The sequence below is a fragment of the Cetorhinus maximus genome, chromosome 3, assembly GCF_964194155.1.
Source record: "Cetorhinus maximus chromosome 3, sCetMax3.hap1.1, whole genome shotgun sequence".
NCBI lineage: Eukaryota > Metazoa > Chordata > Chondrichthyes > Lamniformes > Cetorhinidae > Cetorhinus > Cetorhinus maximus.
In genome coordinates, this window is record NC_135881.1 from 104,740,961 (window position 1) to 104,764,902 (window position 23,942).

The 23,942-nt window shown below is 43.4% G+C and overlaps 1 protein-coding gene across 8 annotated transcripts in view; it reads right to left on the reverse strand.

Annotated features, from left to right (window-relative positions):
* ica1 (islet cell autoantigen 1) overlaps positions 1–23,942 on the reverse strand; it is a 223,194-nt gene that overhangs the window by 116,105 nt on the left and 83,147 nt on the right. For 6 of the 8 annotated variants that reach the window (XM_078538805.1, XM_078538800.1, XM_078538803.1 and 3 more), the window contains one exon: positions 12,788–12,886. The exons of 1 other annotated variant lie outside the window; for it this stretch is intronic. In XM_078538805.1, coding sequence (XP_078394931.1) covers positions 12,788–12,886 — 99 coding nt within the window. Of the gene's footprint in view, positions 1–12,787; positions 12,887–18,441; positions 18,546–23,942 lie in introns of those variants that run through there. One more of the 8 variants, XM_078538808.1, reaches the window with a different exon arrangement.

The window sequence follows — 23,942 nt, forward strand, 5'->3', positions numbered from 1 at the left end:
CAAACCTGCATGATGCAATCTCAGATGAGTTTCAGGTACAGTTGCACCATCAGAAATTGAAGATGCTCAGGCTAGATGGTGCACAAACAATAAGGGCAGCACCCACATTTAATGTGGTGGTGATGATGCCAACAGCGGTGGCAGAGGAGGATCATCATACTTTTCCCCGGGAGGAAGAATCCTGTGACTCTAACCAAGAGGGCATGGATGGAGGTAGATAATGAGTGAGCAGCAAGGACAGGCAGTGCTCATGTCCTGGATTCAGTGCAGGAAGCAGTTTAATGGCCCAACCAGATCAGGAAGAAGTGTGTGCATTTGCTGCTTCAACTACAGCCTGTTGTTTAACCCCCATGCTCTTTTCATTCATTCAGTCTTCCTAGTATTCTCCATCACATCACTTCTCATGCCTACTCAACTTTCAGCAGCATCCAACCTTCACTTTCCACACGCTTCATTTGTCTCTCCTCCTCCTGGTAGCACCCAGGAGTAATTTTCCATGCACCATTGCCACTCACTCCAATCATTATGCAATATGATGCATTTGTCTCATGGTGACTTTCACTGAATACACTGCATCCATTGGGTGCATATCTGACCTTCACTCACAGGTCTGATTAGGGATATTTCTTCATCACTTATAGGAGACTGCAAAACACAAGGAAGACACAAGGAGATGGACTACCACAATTAGTTCAGCTGACTGATGCAGAGGAGGCAGCCCTGAAGACTTGTGTCTTCCTCAATTGGAGAAGAGACATGGAGCTCACAGATGCAGGTAACAGAATTACTGATATCTCTGACACTCACATGCTGACTTTATTTCGTCAATGGCTGAATTATAAAACCATTAAGCTTGGTGGAAATCAAGGTTATGACATTCATTAAAATCCTGGTATGGACCGTTAAGATTTAAAGAGAAATTTGAACACCCAGTGATTAACTGAAAGAACTACGCCACAAGATTTCAAGATTTGAAACAAAGACAAGCTTTACTGTATATAAGAAAAAATAAACAAAGCAAGCACCACGAACTTAACACTATAGCTTAGAAAGACTTATGTTATAAACTCAGTTCTACTTTTTACTTTTCCGCATGAGTCTTGAAAATTCATTCACTTTTTCTGGGACCAACACAAAAGTATGCCACAGCCCTCTGGAATTCACTCCAATTCTCCTCAGCATTTCAGCTTTCTCTGAGTTCCTTCCATTAGCTTTTGGCTAAGCGGCCCTCCAATTTTTCCTTAAAGACCTTGCAACTGTGGACTCTTCAGCTTCTTGTCCTGGCTGCCGGCAGATATGCAACTGCCTTTTCACAGCCTTCCAAACTAACTCACTGACTACTTTCTGACACAGGGCTCTGAGGACCACTGTAGATTTCTTCCTCTAGCTTCAAACTAGGCAAATCTTACAGCTTCTTACCGCAACCCCTCCCTACAAATTCCAAACTGAGCTCAAGTCCCCACCTGCATTCTGCACAGGGAATAATAAAGTTTGTATTTTCTGTGCTTAGGGTGCAGACCTGACTAACATTTATCTTCTTTTGCTCTTCTGACTGTGAGAGCTGCAGCCCACACCAGACCTTCTGCCTTCTGTGAGAAGCATCCAGATAAATCAAAGAAACTTTGTAACTCCCACAACCTATCTCCACAGCAACGTGGCACACCTGGATGTTCCAAACAGAAATATAAGCTAATTACCTTTTAACCTTCAACACAACTCTGAATCTATAATCCATATGAATAAAATATCTATAATGGATATGATTGCCCTCTCTCCAGACTTGATGTTCCTATCAAGGAACTCCATTATTGGCTAACGGCTTTTAACCTCTTTTCATTTGGGACCTCCATAAACAGCTTAAATCTTTTATTGAGGTAAGGGGTGACCTTCTGGCTCCATTACAAGCTCAGAGATGGTTCATCCATTGTTTAAGTTTATACTTCCACCTTTGACCTTGTAAGATAAACACATTATCTTTTAACTGTAATTAACCCAAACCCCTTTGTTTATTAGATTCTTACAAATGGAAAATTATTCTTACATTTAACACTTTAATCTCCAACCTACAAGTTGTATTCCTAAAACTAAGTTATAGCTCCAAAACACATGAATTATGAAATCAGATATTCACAACACTTTGCCACAGCTAAATTGTATCCTTCATATCCCTTTATTTTGTCTTACAGGGCCTCCATATGTAGAACAAGTGCCAGTGAACATCCATGAGGACAATTTTCATAGGACCTTGTTCCCTTCTGAGGGCCCACTGTCACAAGACGTACAATCACGCACCGGTGTAAATACTTGCCCTTCGGTGGGTCCGTTTAGAGAATTAGTTGGATTTTTCACCAGTGATTAATTCCTCAGAAGTGTGCATGAGCAGACACTGACAGGTCAAACGTCATGAATCAACATCAGTGGTTGTGTGGCGGGGTGGTGGCGGCGGGGGTTTCAATCCTCTCCAAGCTCTGTTCACTGGAAACAGATGCTGAATTGCAGGCTACTGTTGAGAAGAATGATAGGGATGGATCTGCAACTTAGCCAAGTATTGACAGATGTGCCACACACAATCTCCACAATAACAAAGTGGATGTAGGAGTCCAACTTGATTGCTGTTGCATTGTTGGTGCATGGAATTGTGAGAAAGCCATGGAGAAAGTGGCCACCTCATGGAACTTCAAGCAATGTTCTCAAAGAGTCCATACAGGCCATGACCACAGCAGTGTGGACTTCAGATGCCAAACTGGATGACAGGTACTTTTATCTGTGGCCTTACAATACATCACCTAGCTGGTCTGCAACAGATTGGTAGGAGTGATGCGGCACTGGTTCAGGAGAGGATCATGGCAAAAGGGAACCAGGAAGTGGGAACTCCACTTGAAGCGCTCCCATTTCTCATCCATTCCACCCAGCCCCCACCCCTCCCCCATAGTCACAGCCAGTACCTAATATGCTGCCTCACCTCTCAATGGTTGTGATTGCCCCTGCAAAGGGGGTGCAGTTCCCAGAGGCTCCAAATTCCAGAGGATGTAGAACAAGGCATTTCAACAGTCAGAACAGGGATTTGGGCAACCTGCCTCTACCTCTTCTGAAGACACACAGGGTGCACTGCATATAAAAGTGGTAGGAAGTACAAGTTCAAGAAATTGTAATTCACTAAGGGTCAGCACATGGGCGTTTGACAAAATGTTATGCTGTTAAGTTTCCTTTTGTATAATGTCACACAAAATTTGTTGACTGGCACCACTTCCCATATCTAGTCCATTACTGCATTCCACGTGGTAATTCATCTGTTCACTCATTTCATGATGTCAATACATGACCCATTGGGCAGATATGCAATGAATGTATGCATGGTTCAAGGATTGTTTAACGCCAAGGATGGGTGATGGAAGTGGATGGTTCTGTTGCTAAGTGTGAACTCCAATTTTCACACTTGGTGATATTGGTATAAACCTGGCATCCCGGGCAGCAATGCAAGTGGTTGGTCAGTCTTTGGTGCCCCATCTTCATGCTCCTCCTCCTCTTCTGTGTTCACCTCCAGATGAGGCGAGCAATGAACCCCTTTAATGTTCTCCAATCACAATCCACTCTGCCGCACAATATTGTGCAGGATGCAGCTCACCATTATCATTTTAGAGACTCTCAGGCTGCCAGACCTATCTAGGCACACAAATCGCATCTTCAACATTCCAACAGCTTGCTCTTGGGCACAGATGATGGGCATATGGCTCTTGTACTGCATTGGTTGAATTCCTCACAGATGCCTTGAGCCAACTTTGAAGGGGTATCCCTTGTCTCCTCTGAGCCAGCTTTCAAGTCTGCTTCCAGGAACAAAAAGTTCTAGAATACTGAACCGCCACAGTAAGAACACATCATAATCTGGCTTCTTCTGCTAGCACATCAGCTGTCCACTGAGTAAATATCCCTTGCAATTTCTCAGAGCTCCTGGTTGCTGTAGTGGTGCTTGATTTGCTGCATGCAGCTGATTACACCTTGCACCTGTGGGAATCCAGTCGGAGAAAGAAATCCTAGGGCCCACTCAACAAGGTGGTTGTTTTTAATAACAGTAGGACAGCAGATATTGTGGGCATTTGGAAAGCATTTGTCAAAGTGTCACACAGAAAGCTTGTTAAGGAGATGGTGGCCATTGGAATGAAGGACAAAGTGATAGTATGGATATGAATTGCCTCAGCAGTGGCTTCTGAAAAAATCTTTCAGGTCCCATTACTTGTTTCAATTTTTACAAACGACCTAGACTGAGGTGTAGGGTGGAGTATTTTAAACCTTGCAGATGATACTAAACTTGTAAATGTGGTACATACATGAGGATAGTTATTAGACTTCAGGATGACAGAGACAGGATGATGACCGGGCAAAAGCATGACAAATGGAGTTCAATACAGAGAAGTGTGAAATGATGCACCTTGGGGGAACCAATATTGAAAGAGCACACTACAAATGGCACGATTTTGAAAGATATTGATGAGCAGAGACACCTCAATACCCATAGACCTAATCCTTAAAAGGTAGCAAGGCAAGTTGAAAAACAGCATATGGGTTATGTCAGGGAGATATAACAATTTTCGTAATGGTATTGGAATTTATTGTAAAATAGTGGTGTGTGTGTGTCTGTGTGTGTGTGTGTGTGTGTGTGAGTGAGAGAGAGAGACTTAATTGGATTAAAGGCAGCTGGTCTGAAGGCTTTGATGTGGTAGAAGATGAGCGGGGTTTGAAGTGTTAAGTAGATAAACATATGTGTCAAGGGAACATTTGCATTTTTAAATAAACTAGACTAGATCGTTTTCAAAAGAGGGAGTGAAATGTGTCACCTTGCAAGGTGGAGTTCAGAAACAGTCTGTTTATTTTTCACAAAGTTACTGGTTAAACTTAGGGTAAAATTTTCCCCCTTTTGTTTGGAGGGGGGTGGGGGGGGGGGGGGGAGTGCAGGAGCGGGCATGGGCGGATGGCACTCCAATTGGCGCCCCCAATTGAGGGTGCATTGCCATTTTTTGTAGGCGAGCCAATTAAGGCCCACTCAGCGTGACCTCTGCACTGAAGCACTGTGCGCTCCCTGTGAGGGTGGGGGGAAATGGCAAATGCGGAAGTGCGCAAAGGAGCGCTCCGATCTCCCTAAGACTAAGTTTTGCCTCAGGGAGATCGGTTCCCAAAGGGAAAAGGTTATTCTTTGGAAAATTTCATTAACCATCCATATCCCCTCATGTGAGAATGTCACATGAGTTGGGACATGGACATAACTTTAAGTAAAAGTTCATCTTAATTTTTAAAGTCAGTCATGAAGCCTCATCCCGCCCTTGGATGAGGTTTCATGCTTTTTCAGGTGGCCGCCAGCGCTCCCGACCTGCCCGCCAACCTTAAGGTTGGACGGGCAGGTCCACTAATTGCTTTAATTGCTTTTTGAATGGCCTCAATAGGCCGTTGACAGGTTGACGGGCGCACAGCTGACTCACCGACCTGGAAATACAAATGTTGCGGGATGACATTGGGAGTTCCGCCCAACGTCATTCCGTGTCATTTTACACGTCGGTGAGCGGGCCCTGTCCCCGCTCGCTGACGGGAAAATTCTTGCCTTAGTATTATGAGATTTTTATTATCAGAAAGGTAAAGTTCAAAGACATAGTGAAACAACAGGAATTTGCATTCAAAGGGGAAAATATGCATAAAGAAGTGAAGGCTGTGTGTAGGGGTAGGAATTTTAGGATTTAACAAGTGCGAAAAGCCTTCAGCGTCTATGCCTCAAGCTGCTGTCCTCAAAGAACTGAAGTTAAGGTAACTCACTTTGAATTCGACTCGTTCAGGGTATTGTGTATCACCTTGCCTGGGTCTTTTAAAATCTGTGTGTCTTACTGTTGCCTTAACAAAAGTGTAACTGGAAGTCAGATTATTTAGGGATTTAGAAGTTATTTTGGTAGTAATTTGTAGACATATGTATGTGCTTAAAATCATTTCTCTTATTAATAAATGTTTAAACTAGTCAAAACCTATAAGATTGGTGGTCTTATTACTACTGAATTTAAGGCATGCATCTCGAAATTTATACAAATTGCAAAACAAATTGTGGCAGTTGTTTCAAGTTTCCCTCTGGGATTTGAACTCAGCATTTACAATTGGCTGTGCCATAACAGGTTACTTGGGTTTATAAATAGAGGCATAGAACATAAAAAAAAACAGATCATGCTGGAATTTTTCAAATCACTTGTTAGTCCTCAACTGTTATAACCAATTTTGGGAACTACACTTCAGGAAAGATGTATAGGGTTTAGAAAAGGTGCAGAGGAGATTTACCAGGATATCACAGGGTTGAGGGACTTCAGTTGAATGAATCATAGAATAGCTACAGGAGAGAAAGAAGCCTTCAGATCTGTGATGGCCGTGCTGGCTCTTTGCAAGAGCAACTCGGCTAGTCCCACTTGTTACAGTCACATCATTTTCGTGTAAAACTTGTTCGGAAGATGGACACTTTACTTTTTAAACAGAGCATAAAATATGGACAATTTACCCTGACAAAATGGGCTCTAGGGAGTCAGGTGGCTTCTTTTGTGGTTTCGATACAAAGGTTAACTGGTGTCTGGACATGCCCCTGTTAAATTATTAAAGTGTAAATAAATGTCCTTATAGAGGATCTTCCATTGAAGGGATATCAGGATGCAAGATCACTTGTGGAATTTAAAGAAACTCAAATATAATGGTTGCTCCAGATTTTGTGTCTGCAAACTTAAAATCTAACAAAGAGGGATGTGCAGGAACCGCTTTATCACAAGCAGGTCCGAATTGTGTCATTTATTCCTCATTGTGTGACAATTGCATCTGCCATCAACTTATTGTGTGGACACTGGAAAACATTGACACTGTTGTCACATGACAGAAACTGGCTTGAGATAGCAAATATCTTATTTATTCTAAGAAGAACCAGGGAGCGTTAGTCTGGCATACGAGGACCAGAGAGAAGCCGTCTCACCCAGCACAAGAGAGGGCCCTGCCTCAAAAATACATCTTAGGCTGAGTAGTGGAACTAATTCGTTTTATCTTCAAGATTATATTCCTTCACTAGAGGCTTGACCACAGCTTCGACTGAAAAGCCAGAAATGTGCCATTGATTGGACTGCCATTGTGGGTTCATCACTAGAAACCTCCAACCTTGATTTATTTCTTCTTCAGTGAACTTAAAGAGAATTTCCAGGCCTGCAACACTTTTGACTAACTTCTTGAACAAAGAGTAATACAGACTTTTGGGGCTTTATCAATGTGCATTTTACATCTTTGGAAATCATCTTTTCAGGTGTGAGGGTTTGTGGGTGCTTGCTGCATATATTTTTGGGTGTTGAAAGAAATAAATGTTTATTCTTTCTTTTGATTTAAACTTACCAGGAACTTTTGTGTTTGTTCTCAAAAATCACAGCAGGCGCTACAAGTTGCTGATCAGAGTACGTCTGCGAGTTATGAGGAGAATGGGACCTGATAGTTGGACAGAGGACCATGCATGATTCATGAATATGAAAAGTTGATATTGAATGTACAGTCAAATTTGTCATACAAAGCCCAACTTGTGAAACACTATTAAATCAAAAATACTTCAATGATGTCGGGAATTACCACTGAGCAGAGATTCGATTCAGTTTGAAGGTTTCCCCATTTGAGACTGCACAAAGAAATGACAGCAGTGCTGACTCTGAGTAAGATGATGAAGATGAAGTTGGAGAATACTGATCATCTTGAACTTTGTTGCATGCCACCTAGGGAGGTCACTAATTTGGATAGAAAGGGTCACGATCCAGTACATTCAGACAACTTCTCAGCTTGGCCCTGCTGTTTTTAACGTTGCTGGGATGCAATTGCTAAGTGACATTAATAAGAGAACTATTTGGTTCTAGGGCCAATGATACCAAAACTCCTAAACCCTATTCTTTGGGAAGAAATGCAGTGGATGCAAATGGAAACAAAGCATTAACACCCAAGGTTTCTAAATCCAAAAAAGGAAAGAGGAAATTAGAAGCAGTGGAAGACTCCAAAAATCCCAAACGATCTTTCCCAGATGATGACCTAGAGTGCCAAAGTACCAACAATGAGGCATTGCAGAAGGGTGAAGGAATGAGGGGGATATCTACCCACAGTAGGAAAAAAAATGGCAGCAAAATCATTGCCTCTCCCAGAGACTCCAAAAGAATCTGAAACACCAGCAAACAATCCGGGAAAGCCAAAACCAAATAGAGAAAGAGGCATCCTGTGCCACTTTGAGAACAAACCTGAAATAGTCTTTGGATTAAAAAGGTTTTATTAATCTACAAGCAAAAAAGCATTAGATAAAGATGGGCACTGTGGTTGGAGGGTATCACCTAACATTGGTGGAACTGCAGTGACTCAACATAGCAACTGGGTTAGATCCCCATCAAACTGAAATGTCTGAAACTTTCTATTTCCGTGGCAGCCTGCCACTCATCTCTTGGATTGAGGGGAAACTAGAAAGATTAGGATTATTCTCCTTGGTAGAATAGGGTTGGGAGATGGCCTAATAGAGATTTTCGAAATGATAAAAGGATTAGATAGAGAAAAACTATTCCCACTGGCAAGTGGGTCAATCAGCAAAGGTTATAGATTTAAAATCACTAGCAAAAAATCTAGAGAGGGATGAGAAGAAATTTTCTCACGAGTTGTTAGGATCTGGAACGTTCAACCCAAAAGAAAGTGGTGGAAGCTGATTCTGTGAATAACTTTAAAAGGAACTTGGACAGGTTTTTGAGGATGATGAACTTGGAGGATTTATGGCAAAAAACAGGGATTGTGGACTAGGTACAACTGCACTTTTAAACAGCCAGCAAATGCATGACTAGCTGAATGGCCTCCTTCTATGCTGTAAGTCTCTATGATTCTGTAATTTTCCTTTCATTCAGAAAATAAATAGCTTGTTTGATTTCCCCTTCTGTAATATGATCAGGTAAACAGCAATGAGAGAAGCACTGAATGGGTGAAAAAGTGCTTTAACCAGATTGACTTTAATTGGAGGCAGAATTCATAAATTTTAAAAGATGTGAGCGTCAGCCCCAGAATAGTTGGTGGATCAGTGGAAGCTAAAGATATGATTATTACCAGCTTTGATAATTATTTTTCTTTAAATATGAAAGTTAAGTCCAACATTGTGGCTTAAATTCTCACATCAAAAAAAAAGTAAATATTAAATTATACGAGAGCTAAAATAAATATACAAGGGAAGAAATTCTGTGACATCTTTACATCTTCAGAAGTGCAGTGAGCAGGACTTTCACCCACTACTTTCACCCAACAATGATCCCCTTCCGAACCCTGGGCTAAGTTCATTTAAATAGTCTGGCCCAGCCCAAACATCTGTTGCCATCTAGCCATCTCCCCATGACATTCAATGGCATTACCATCTCGGAATCCTTCATTGTCAACATCCAGTACCACCAGCCACTAAATGCTGTGGGTACAAGAGCAGGTCAGAGGCTGGGAATTCTGCAGTGAGTAATTCACCTTCTGACTCCCAAAAGCCTGTCCACCATCTACAAGGCACAATTTAGGAAATGTGGTGGAACATTCCCCACTTGCCTGGATGAGGTCAGCTCCAACAACACTCAAGAAGCTCAACACATTCCAGGACAAAGTAGACCACCCCTTCTACCACTTTAAACATTCACTCCCTCCACCTTGGGTGTGGTGTGGCAGCAATGTGTTCTATTTACACATTGTACTGCAGCAACTCACCAAGGCTCCTTCGACAGCACGGTCCAAACCTGTGGCCTCTATCACCTAGAGGAACAAGGGAACACTACTATCTGCTAACTCCCCCCCCCGCAAGTCACACACCATCCTGACTTGGAAATATATCACCATTCTTCACTGTCATTGAACCAAAATCTTAGAACTCCATAACAATACCGTGGATGTACACAAGAATTACAGAGGTTCAAGAGGGCAGTTCACCACCACCTCCTCAAGGGCAATTAGGCATAATAAATGCTGCCTTGTCAGTTACCCACACCTCATGAATGAATAAAAAAGTGCAGAGACACCCACCTCAAAGAAATGACAGTCCTCAGACTATCACCCTGCTGTGCTGCCATATTCACCAGAGCTACTTTTCCAATTCCCCCTCTGGAAGCTGAGGGACCAGTGAAAATGGTTAGATACTTTGCAATGATTGATTCACCTCCTGTTCCACCATCATTGTTAACAAGACTCACATCAGGAATGTGATGGAACACTCAGCACTTGCCTGGATTCATGCAGTGCAATAATAGTCCATCCAGGACAGAACAGTTCATTTGATTGGTGCCTTTCCACTAGAGCAATCATCGTTTTTCTCGATCATTGATTCATTGTAGTATATACGATCTACAGGACACAGGGTAGCAACTTCCCGAGATTGGGATGTCTTTGGGATGCCTCCCTCCCTTGCAACCTTTACTACACAGAAGGCCAAGAGCAGTAATAGCTTGGGAACAAGAAGAGGTCTGAGTTCCCCTTTGTATCACAGACCATCCTAACTGGACATATATTATCATTCATACATCATCACTGGGTCAGTCTCTAGGAATTCCTTGACAACACATGCAGCCTGCCAGCATCCCCACATACCCCAAGAACAAATAACCAAAACAAATCCATCTGGCCTTTGCAGCTTCAGGCCCCTCTTTAGACTGATAATGGGACTTGTTAGCAGGGCTTTAGTGAAATTCAAGTGGGAGTAGCTTGGGAACACCCCCAACATGCTCAAGTACTGGTGCAGAAGAAACAAGGTGGAAGAAGGAACATCCACCCCACCCACCTTGCAGTGCAGGAACTTATGAGAAATTTTCAACATGCAGAGACCTAGTGGATCTGGATTCCACCTCAAATAATAGAATACAAGAATTGCTAGACTAATGTCCATCTATTTCACCTTGTAGTTCCATGATATAACAATTGAATTAACTATTCACAGTAATTAATAATCATCAATTGTGTCTTTCACAGACACAGCACAAGGTAAGAAAACTCTTCAGTGATGGAGAGCCTTGGGAACCAAACTCTTCCAAGTATGCTGCACTTACCATAGCTTAAATTATTCATACACTGTATCCCAAAATATTATTTTCTGAAAGAAACCTAATTTGTAATTGAATGAATCAACACTTTCTACTTTCACCATCTCCCTAGAGAAACTGTTCCACAGTTTCACCACTTGTTCACTGAAATATTTCCACTTATTCATTTTGAATATATCACTCCTCCGCAACTTCAAGTACAGGTCATGCTGTCACTTCCAAGCCAGAATTGCGCTTCTGGAATTTGTGCAATTTCTATGCTATAACAATTTTTTTGTTACATAACAGGAAGAGTTCTGTATAGTTATCTCCATTGATTTAGGTAATGCAACCTTGTTTAAAATCATTTAGTAGAAGTTGAATATTCCAGCCAGAAAGGATCCTCCTTATATTCTTCCTCGACAGAATTTCCTTCAATGGTTGCAAGATGATTTCCTGGGAATGCTACCAACTCCAAGTTCCCTTTCATAGAATCATAGCATGGTTACAGCATAGGAAGAGACTATTCGGCCCATTGAGTCCACAGTGGCTCTCTGTAAGAGCAATTCACCTACTCCCTTTTCCCTGGGTCTTTCCCCATAACTCAGCATTGTTTTAATCTTCAGGCGCTCATCTAATTTCCTTTTGAAAGCCACAACTGAATCTGCCTCCACGGTGCATTCCAGATCCAGTTTGCTATGAAAAAAATGTTCTCTCATATCACCCTCAGTTCTTTCCCAATCTCCTTAAAATTGGTGTCCTCCGGTTTCTTGACACCTCCAAAGGGAACAGGTTTCCTTCAAGCAACGTTCTACCCTGACTTGGAACCATGTCATTGTTCCTCACTGTTGCTGGATCAAAATCCTGCAACTCGCTTCCTAACAGCACTGTTAACAGATGTATCTATACCGATGGACTGCAGCGGTTCAAGAAGGCTGCTCACCACCACATTTTCAAGGGCAGCTAGAGATGAGCAATAAATGCTGGCCTTGCTAGCAATGCTCACATCCCATGAAAGAACATTAAAAAAGAAAATTCTCTCTATCTAGTCTGACCAGACCCCTCATGATTTTGAACACCTCTATCAAATCTCCTCTTAATCATCTCCTCTAAGGAGGGAAACCCCAGCTTTTCCAATCCATCCTTGCGACTGAAGCTCCCCATCCCTGAAACCATTCTCGTAAACCTAGTCTGCAATCTCTCTTAAAGCCTTTACATCCTTGCTAAAGTACAGTGCCCAGAATTGGACACAATGCTCCAGTTAAGGCCAAATCAGTGTTTTCTAAAAAGTTCATCTCACACTATCTTGACTTGGATATATATTTCCAATCCTTCATCAACACTGTTTCAAAATCTCAAGGGCAATTAGGGATGAGCAATAAATGCTGGCCTAGCCAGCAATGCCCACATTCAGTGAACAAATAAAAAATGTGGTCATCATACTTCTCTCTAACTTATAGATATGAAAGTTCAAGCACTGCATCATACGCTAATTTGTGAGAGACAGCATTCAGAACTGAAAAAACAACTAGTAGACATAATTCACACGCTCTCAAAGTATTGTACTCCGGAGTATTATTTTAATACTTATTTTGTTCATGTCTTTCAGGTCAAGTAGATTTACACAAACCTTGAAAGAGATGTGAACATTTTTTAACACAGATAGGACGGAAGATGTCAAAACAGTGAATAATTAAAAAAAAAATTATGTAACTATAATGAACATGCAAATCCAAATATACATTTACCTTCAACATTGCAAATTCATATGGCTGGTAGCCTTTGAAACTTTCATGAATAGCTGCCATTGTGTGGGATGTCTTTTCCCAGAAATGGAGTAATGTTGTCTGAATCAGAGAAAAATAACAAACATGTAATATCACTGTCAAATGTGTAAACTTTCTATGTAAACTTACCAGCCTAATAATGAATGTTTCATTTATAGGATTAGTGTTGAAAATCAACAAATATCTCACCTTCATTCTGTGACTTACTCATTACTGAATTAAATAACTACAATCCCCAACAGTAACAAAATTATATACATTACCATTTACATTCCACCAGCAAAGAACTTTCATTGCTTAAGACTCCTGCAATAAAACTACCCATGTAGCGAAGTTAACTCTAATTTTCCACAAATCATGAAATAGATACAGCTGCGGTCTCATACAGGCAAAGCTGAATTTATTTGAAACACTTAGAAACATTTGGTAGGTGAGGAAATTGGACGCAGTGAGGAAGGAGCTACTGTTCTGACCTTTTACAAAAAAAAGAAGTGGTTCTAGAGCGGGAGCTGGAGACCAGCAACAGGACGTGAGAGCTGAAGACTGGAAGCATTAATTAGGTTAGCAGGTAGGGGGTGATTGGTGAGTTAAGTTTTTTTTCATATAACCAGGGGCAGTAGTTTAAACTGGTACCAGAGATAAACAGGGGAAGTAGTTTAAACTGGTACCAGAGATAAAAGTATTGTATTAATTGTATACAACCGTGGTGTATTCAAGTGGGGGGAAATTAAAAAAGAAATGTAGTAGTAGTAGAAGACAATATAGTTAGGGCGTTAGATACAAGTCTCTGCAGCTGTGAGTGAGAATCCCAAAGGCTATGTTGCCTGCCCCGTGCCAGGGTTAAGGACATTTCCTCAGCATTGGAGAGAAACTTGAAATGGGAGGGGACGGATCTAGTTGTTTGGTCCATGTGGGTACCAATTACATAGGTAGGCCTAAGAAAGAGGTTCTGCTAAGGGAGTATGAGCAGCTAGGGGCTAAATTAAAAAGCAGAGCCACAAAAGCTAAGAATCTCTGGATTACCACAGAGGGTGATGGTGGCGTAGTGGTAATCCAGAAGCCCAGGTTAATGCACTGGAGACATGGGTTCAAGTCCCACCATGGCAGCTGGTGGAATTTAAATTTAATTAATAAAGCTGGTTCACTAATGTCATTGAGGGAAGGAAATCTGTCATCCTTGGCTAACTAAGGAAGTTAAGGGTGGTATCAAAATGAAATAAAATGTGTACAATGCTACAAAGATTAGTGGTAGGCCAGAATATTGGAAAAGTTTTAGAAACCAGCAAAGGATGAATAAAAAAGCAGGGGGAAGAAATTGGAGTATGAAAGAAAACTAGCAAGAAATCTAAAACAGAGGATGGAATCATTCCGGACGTGCATTAAGTGCAGTAGCGGGAAGGTAAAATGATGTTTTACTCGCCAGCCACAATGGCGGCTTTTCACGCCGTATCGTCCCAAATCCGCTGCATTAATTATGCATTCCTGGGAAAGACACTATTTCTATGGTAAGTGGGCTCTCATTCACCCGCCATGTCATCTCCTCGCCACTGCAGCACTCCGGGCATCATATTATGTCCAGCCGTGCGCACACATCTCAGTGCATCCAGCCTACAACTGCTGCATAGAAGACATGGCCCTGAAAGGCAAAAAGACTGCAGCACCCAGATTCAATGATGCGCCCTGTGAGTGCCTTATGGACACAGTGGAGGCTCACCGTGATGTCCTCTACCCACGCTCTGGCCGCAGGATGCGCAGCAAAAGCACTAACCCGGCTTGGAAGGTGGTGATAGCGGTGGTCAGCTCCAACGCCCTGTAAAAAAGGACAGCCACCCAATGTCGAAAGAGGATGAATGATCTCCTCTCTTTCGCTAGGGTAAGTCACTCTTCTCATCACTCTCAACTCACACATCCACAGGGCCCTCACTCACTGCCGGTTCAAGGGACCATTCACTCTCTCTCTCACACACCTTCATTGTCATCATCCCGTCCATGGAAACCACTTACCACCCACACAGGCCAGGCATACTTATCATCCAGCCTGGCAGGCATCCTGCTTACGCTCTCTCCATCTCTATTTATGCAGGACAAGCTGACACACTACAAGATGGAGAGGTCGCTTATCGGTGGAGGAATGCCTGAAATCAAGTTCCGCACAAACTTTGAAAACAGAGCCATCCAGCTGGCCAGCGAGGATCTGGACCGGTCCTGTGCTGATGGTGAGGTCAACCAAACAACCATGCTGTGACTGATGTGTCCTGTTTCACCGGTCACTGCCATGCACTAATTATCTTTCCTTCCTTCGGCAGGCACATCTGCCAAAGAGCCGAAGGAGCCCACCAACCAAGGCCTCCAATCAAGCCCTGAAGAAACCTCTGAAGAGGAATCTGAAGGCACCCTCCTTGAAGTCCCAACACAGCGTTCATCCACACTATCCACCAGCACAGAGACACACGCCTTGGTGGGACCGAGCTCTACGGTAGCCTCGGGATAACAATCTGGTGAGCATATCACATTGTCTGATCCACAGCAGGTGGCGGAAAGGACTTCCGAGGTGTTCGGCACTTAGAGGACTGCTGGAGGCCTGAAATTTGCTGAGTCAGATGATGAGCCTCTAGACTCAGGCATGTCATAGTTGCTGGGGCTACAAAGGCAAGCTTGGAAGGGATGAACGCTGCACTCCTCAGATTGCATGGCATGATGGAGGAGTCCATTCACCTTCAGACTGAGGTGATAGCACTGGAGTGCCAATGCACCAAGGTCAACACTGGTAGGATGGTGGCCGCCATGGAGACCTTGGTCCAGGACGTCTCTCCTGCACTACTGCGCAGAATGAGCTCCATTGCTGATGCCATAGTTGGCCTCCAATAGTGTGTACGCAAGAGGGCCTTCGAGGACCTCCTCACCCTCATCCCCGTACTCCTCACCAGCTCCTCTCCCCATTGCATCGCCGGGGGGTAATGCGTGACACCCTCTGCGGACTATATTGCAGGGCTCCAGCAGACTGGTCCATGCACCGGAACCTCATTCAGCACCACTCCAAATTGCGAGTTGCAGCACAAGCCATTATACCTTCGCTCTGCTGCAGTCCAAGCCTGCCACATGGGTGTCATCAGCCATGTCCTCTGCAGGTAGCCCTTGTCCCCCAAGGAGCCATCCCTGCAGCTTCTGTGGACCCTGGAAGACTTCTGGGATCTGTGACCGACTGAGAATCTAGTAGTTGTGCACACTCCCTCGAAACCATGCGCAGACTTGCAGGATGCGTTTGTGGTGGTCGCACACCAGCTGCACATTCAGCGAATGGAAGCCCCTATGGTTGACATAGTTGACCCCTTGTTGCGACGGAGATCTGAGCACCACATGAGTGCAGTCAATGGCATCCCGGAGAGTGCTGGCCACCACTTGGATGGCCAGAGTTTAGTGCGCTGCATGGCTGCCCGAAACCCCAATCACCTCCGTTACACTCCAGCCAACCAACTGGTGGCAGCTTTGTCCATTGGACTGCATGCTGTGCTCTCAGCTCAGGAGCAGGCATTCTCCTAGCCCATGCTGCAAGGCTGCACTGTTAGCTTGAACCATGGGGCAGACCGGTTGAAATGAGGATGATGACATTTCAAAAAGCTGTGAGCGCCTCCACCAGTGACTGCTCCATTGCCAGCTTTAGCAAGAAGATTGTACAACTTGCCCAGTTTGTCCAACTGTTCTGCAGTCCACTAAAATGCTCATTCGTTTGCAGTCCGTGCCCGAGAGGTGAAAAGCTCTGGAGCACTTGGTGGCGCTTTGATGCCTCCACGCTGCTCAAGTTGGCAGAGAAGCTAGAGGATGGGCTCCAACATATCAATGTGGCTGCGCCTGAACTGTTTCAGCTACAGAGGAATGCTCACTTTATAGAAGGTTTCCCTATGGTATGGCCACTTCCCTCGCCCACCCCACCCCTGCATATGCTTGTGCGCTACCTTCAACTGCAGGGCAGCCCTTGCCTCCCCCCACCCAAGTCACCTCCATTGCAAGGAAGCCCTTGCCCCCCCCCACCCCGCCAACGTTTCTCAACTTTGAAGTGCAACAGGCGAGCATTCTGCAACGTTACTGTGTACTCACCTCTGAGTTCCCCTCAAAGTGCAGCCCGCCAGGTGCACGCCTTTTATATGCTGTTGTGAAACACGTCAGCATGCGATCACGCCAATATGGGTAAACGATCCAGCGGGGGGGGCGATTCCAGTGGGCTGGGCTTGTAATGATATGCAGATGTATTACAACAAGGTTCCCAATGTCCGATGGCGGGAAACGCGGCCCACCATCGGCAGGTGGAGCAGATGATCACAAACTGATTTCACAACATCGTGAAACCAATTTTTGGCATTTTAGCCATATTGTCTGCTCACGCCACCAAACACGCCCGACGCCAGCGGGCACAGATGATTCCGCCCAGAGAGTAAAAGCTTTTACAAGTATATAAAAAAGAAAGAGTAGCTAAAATGAGCATTAATCCCTTACCTTCTAAGACTGGGGAATTAATAATAGGAAACAAGGAAATGGCAGACTTTGAACAAGTATTTTGCATCCACCTTCATGGTAGAAGACACAAAAAGCACCACGTGAATAGTAGAAAATCGCTGTCACTGGAGAATAAGTAATGAAACTTAAGGCTGACAAGTCCTTTGTACGTGATGACCTGCATCCCATGTTCTTAATAGTGGCTGCAGAGGTAGTGGATGAATTGGTTATAATCTTCCAAAATTCTCTAGATTCTGGAAAGGTCCCAGCTGATTGGCAAATCAAAAATGTAACACCTGTATTCAAGAAAAGAGGGGGACAGAAAGCAGGATACAATAGGCCAGTTAGCCTAACATCTGTCAATGGGAAAACGCTAGAATCCATTATTATTATAAATGGGTCTTTTTCACGATGGCAAACTGTAACTAATGAGTGCCACAAGGATCAGTGCTGGGGCCTCAATTATTTATGATCTAAGGGACCAACAGCATTATAACCAAATTTGCTGATGATAAGATAATAGGTAGGAAAACAAATTGTGAGGAAAATACAAAGAGTCTGCAAAGGGGATAGAGATGGCTTAAACAAGCGGGCAGAAGTTTGGCAGATGGGGTATAATGTGGGAAAATGTGAGGTTCTCCACTATAGCAGGAAGAATAAAAAAATCAGAATATTATTTAAATAGAGAGAGTTTGCAGAATGCTGCAGTACAGAGGGATCTGGGCGCCTTTGTACATGAAATCACAAAAAAAAATCAGCATATAGGTACACCAAGTAATTAGGAAGGCAAACAGAATCTTGGTAAAAGCAAAATACCGCAGATGTTGGAAATCTGAAACAAAAACAAAAATAGCTGGAAAAACTCAGCAGGTCTGACAGCATCTGTGGAGAGGAATACAGTTAACGTTTCGATGAAGAGTTCTGATGAAGAGTCATACGGAGTCGAAACGTTAACTGTATTCCTCTCTGCAGATGCTGTCAGACAAACAGAATGTTGGCCTTTATTGCAAGGGGAATGGAGTATAAAAGTAGGGAAGTCTTGCTACAACTGTACGGGACATTGCTGGGATCACATCTAGAGTGCTGTGTACAGTTTTCGTTACCTTACTTAAGGAGAGACATACCTGCATTGGAAGCAGTTTAGAGAAATTTGACTAGGCTAATTCCTGGGGTGAGGTGTTTGTCTTATGAGGAAAGATTGAGCAGTTTGGCCTATAATCACTGGAGTCTAGAAGAATGAAAGGTGGTTTTATTGAAACATAAAAGATTCTGTGGGGGCTTGACAGGGTAGATGCTGAAAGGATGTCCTCCTGCAAAGGATTCTAGAACTAGAGCGCACAATTTAAAAAATAAGGGGTCTCCCATTTAAGACGGAGATGAGGAGGAATTCTTTCTCTCAGAGGGTTCTTAGTCTTTGGAATTCTCTTCCCTAGCAAACAGTGGAGATTGGGTCATTGAATATATTCAAGCTAAGTTAGGCAGATTTTTGATTCACATGGGAGTCAAGGGTTATGGGGAACAGACAGGAAAATGAAGTCAAAGCCACAATCAGATCAGCTATGATCTTATTGAATGGCAGAGCAGGCTCAAGGGGCCGGATGGCCTACTCCTGCTCCCCTTTCTTATGTTCTTGTTATGTAAATATGCAAATGTTTAACATTTAAAAAAAATCAAATTCTATCTTCAATAAAAGTGATCTTAATTAAGCTTCACAATCTGCAAATTTCCAAATCTCCTTTGCAGTACAAGTTCTGATCTCATTTTCACATATGTCAAAATATTTGATGGAGTATTAAAGATGTAATTTTAAAATTGACTGTTTTCTTCACAGTCAAATCAATGCTTGAAGCAAGGGTTTTATAAAGCAACATGAAATCTCAACTCTTTGTAACTTTGGTCAAATTCAATTAAGTTGCAGTCAAATTGAGCTGTAAAGTCAATGGCGAAAGAAAACTTGTAACACAGCTGAGAGAATTAGCAACGTAGTTAGTTAAAACAAGTTTGAGCAATTAGATCTCCACAACTTAAATGGCTGATAAGATTTGAATTCTAGGACTGAGATAAATTTTGTTTACATCTGAATTGATACTCCATCCCCTAATCACTAGGTGGAACTTTATAGCGCTGTCATGATGGGGGTGGGGCTGTAAAATGCGGCAAGCCGTTCAGAAGACCATTGACTTTGGCGGGACTGGAAAATCCCGCCGTTGGGAGGGTAGTAAAATTGCACCCAATCATTTCTGCTCAGCAGATTTTAGACGACTTAAAAGAGACCAAAACCATGCCCAGCCAAGCCGTCCCGAGCAAGAAAAGATATTATAAATTAAATTCACACACAATTAATTTGGTGAAGAAGAAACAGAGAATTCACACAAAAGGGGTGGATTTTGTGCTCCCCTGCCAGCAGATTTCAAGGCAGGGCATCATGTAAAATCCCAGTGAGTGGCCTTCACACTGCCTACCTGCCTTCCCCCGATCTGTATGAAATTATATGGTGCGCAGCGGAGGGATCAAGAGGCCTGCATGCCCTTGGGCCTATTGAGGCTCACACCCTGCAGGAAGCCGACAGCTTTAGCTATGCAGTCTGTTGGGCAAGGGATTGAGGCCTACTTTGCAGATTTCCTGGGCCCATTAGAGGAGCACACCATCACCCCTCTTAAGGTCATTCCCCTTTTAACCCTCTCCCAGCCTTTTGAATCAGGCCCTGCAGCCCCCAGCTGAGACCTCTGACCCCACGTTTACCTGGGGTTCTTGGAGGGGTGGGCTGTCTGCAGTCCCAGCCATGGCCAACCCTTGACTCCCATTGCCGCTGCTGGGACTACAGATCTGCCAGCTATCAGAATGTTTGAAAGTCTGTAAGGCGGGACTTCCTCCCGAAAAAGGGGCGGAAGTCTCACCTTAAAGCAATTAATGCTGCTCCCAGTGTTAAATTGCTGCAAGGCAGCTGTCAGGATCATGGGCAGGTTCCCCCTGCCTTTTTTGAGGGGGTTGGGTGCAGGGGACCGGGGAGTCCCAAAAAATCCAGCACAAATTAGCTGCAGTATTTCAGCTTTCAGTGCTTTTAACTAGATTGTTTACCATTTACACAACTCAACTGTTATGACAATTTTTTTTTAAGAGTTAGAAGCCCTTCCTTATCAAAACATTAAAAATTGGCTCATCAACATTAAAGATGAACTGATCAATATATTTAAAATAATTAGCTTCCATTATAATTGTTAACTGCTAATTAGCCTTTAATGTAACAGCAAATAGAACAGTCAACAGTTAAAAGGAACATTTGTCAGGTCTGTGACAATTCTCAGAAGAGAAACACCAAATTAATTTCTATCCTTCAGATTTTATTTTTGGCTTCAAGTTCTTGTGAAGTGAAGTGATTTCATGCTCATTTTTGTTCTAAATAACTTCACACAACAATAGACATTGGGTTACAACTTAATTAATATCATATCCTAAAGCTAGGAACCTTCAGAGACAAAGAATTAACATCACCCCATGTTAATTATTACACTGCAACTTTCTTAAATTATGCTGTTATAGTTAAACTATAATTAAGTAAGAGTATAGCAGATAACAGCAGATAGGTACACTAAAAAAAAACGACATAGGCTTAGAGAACAACTGAAAATGTTAAGTTTAATGTCATCATTAATGTTCAATTGATAAATTATACATTTTTATTTGAGTTTGTAATATGACAAAGTTCAGGGAAATTTATGGAGCACAACATCCATTGCTGCCACAAGCCCACAGATGTTAAGGTGGTCTAGTGTTATGGTGAGAAGGTACATGGGATGTCTTAACAATGTGTGGAGTCCCCAAGAAATGTGTCAGATATTGATAGAAAACATCTATAACAATTTCCAAGTGCTGTTACTGTGGCTAGGAAACTGACAATGATTTAAATCGACAGTCAGGATGAGACAACGATGTATGTTATCACTTGATTTATTTAACCAAGGACTGGAAACAGTAATGTGGCAGGATTTTTAAAAATCTTAGATAGGCTGAAAACATTGACCTCATAGCAACAACAGATTGTAGTGATGAACTAAAAAAATGTTCTATTCTACCACATATATTTGGATTACAGATTAACATAAAGACAAGGTCATTTAATTTGGAAATTTGAGGAAGATGTAGAATTACAATTGGTGAGCATGCAGTTGAATAGGTGGGAAGGTTTGTATAACTTGGTGGGTTAATGCAAGAGAATAGGAGTTATGTAGAAGGCATCAAACGAAGCACTGAACTTGTTCCTGCTGATTTTGGAAGATTAAACAAGGTGTGGAAGGCTAAAGATATTTCAGTAAAAACAAAGGCTAGAGTTTATGAAGAAATGGTTATCCACATATCATACGTATCAGAATTCGAGAATATGAGAACATTTGTTGAGCAAAAGGTACCAACAGAGATGAGCTGGTTGACAGGAATACTGGGAGATCTAGGATGCAAAGAATTAATAATACAAACACAAAATATTGTGGATGTTGGAAATCTGAAACTACAGAAAATGCTGGAAACACTCAGCAAGCCTGGAAGCATCTGTGGGGGGAGGGACAGAGTTTATTGGGTGGAATAAAATGCCCCTTCAGAGACGAGGGAGGGCCCATGTGATCAGGCAAGAGGGTGTGGGGTGCAGATCCTGCCACCTTCCTGCCTCCTTCAGTTAAGTCCAGGCAGGAAGGCTTGTGGGCGGTTGTCCAGCCCACAGTCAATTGAGGCACTTAAGTGCCACTTCATCCTGCCTCCATTCAACCAGCAACAGGCAGGGAACTCACCATCCAGGGAGGCCACCCAGTACCTGCAGCCTTCTGGGAGGGGTTGGGGGAAAGGGGGAAAACAAAAGAGACCATCGTTCTCAGGCACTCTGTGCCTGATCATGGGACCCGGTATCAGGAAGTGCAGTGAGGGAGATGGACTGCGCAGGAAGCCATGCCCCTGCCCTTGCTGTTGACCCACCCTCCCCGCTACCATGGTCGGTACCCCCAAGAACCCCATCTTGCCCCATCTGCCTGACCCTGGAGAGTCCATCGCCAATTATAAATGGAGCCTACCCAGAGAATAAGGGCAGTAGCCATCACAACTGGCAGCACTGCCAGTACAGGAGAGCTACCAGCATCTGATTAGTTCTTGGGGGTGGAATATCCACCATAAAATGACCCCGGGGAGGCCAGCAGCCCCAGTAGCAGGGTTCCTGCTGCCAATTATGAACTTCTGTTGGGGCTCCAGGAGATTGGGTCAGCAGGAGTGCCACTAGATTTCTTAGCAGCTCCCCACCACCCATATTCAATTCCGCCTAACATTTCGGATTTGTGACCTTTCATCACGCCAGTGCTCCAAAAGGTATGAAGGCTCTCTCAGCAGTCCAGCAATCTATGCTCCAGAAGATTTCTTGGACTGCTGAGGCACTGCCCCCAGGGAGAGGCAGTTGCTCTGTGGTGAACAAACTTGTCGTCTTCTTTCAGAATGGCAGCATCTGCACGAGCAACACTGCCACTCCACCAGTACTGTTGCTGTTGCCTATCAGCCAGATAGCCCAAATTGCTGCCACCCATGCCAAGGTGGTGCAGTCTGAAGCCAGGCCCCATAAGGCCCAAAGTTGTTCGTGATCGCCCTGCAAGATCATCCTTAGCAGTGGGATGGTAAGGTGGGGAATTATGCAGCAGTGATAATGTAGAGATCAGATTTTAGGGGAAGCGAAGTTTGATCAACTGCTTACAGGAAACTGATGGGGCATCAAAACAGCACTAAATGCTGAGTGATATCACAATCTGCCCACTCTGCATGCTTGAGTACGCATATGCCACACCCTTACAAGTATGGCGTACCGCTCAGACTGCACAACAAGTAACAGAAGTGGTATAACCACTACTTATGCCTCCCTGGGCATTCATAGTGCTGATGTTGCCAGTGCCACAAAGTCAAATTTTGCAGCCAGTAACTCTGGCCTTTACTATTCTTTCATTTACAACCATGCATCACTTTGGATGTAGGATGTCTTCTGCCAGAAGTCACTTCTACTGGAATCAACTTTGATTTTTAGGATGGGAATAACTCTGGCATATCACTGCACATTGGAGTCGCTCACTCAAATCTCACCAACCCCTGTGCAGCCTTGTATTGCTGACATTCCTATCTGGTAGCTGGTCAGCCTATTAAACTGTCTGCTGGGCAGAAAATGGAATAACAGGACAAGGAGGTCCGACCGTTAACTTTGGCAGAACTTCCAAGTCTCTGGGAATTCAAGGCTTGCTGCCACCCACCCCGCACCACATCCACACGTCCACATTGGAGCCTTTATGTCACACATCCCAACGAAAGCAGTTCCAGACTTTCTGTCCGTCTGCTGAGTATATCGTTGTGTTGGGAGAAGAAATCATGGGAAGCTTGGCTTAGACTGCAGATGTACTGCCACTTTTATGTTGCTGCTAATGACTGCAAGTGATAGTGTAACTATGGAGCTGGTAGCATTCAGACTCTATAGCCTATTAATTTAGGAAAAGTGGGGAATTCAAGCCACTTCCAAGTTTAAAAGATGGCAGTATAACCCTGAACAAGATGAGGTACACAGCAGGAAGTCAGATGAACTGACCGAATACTGCATTTTCAAAATGTTGTATAT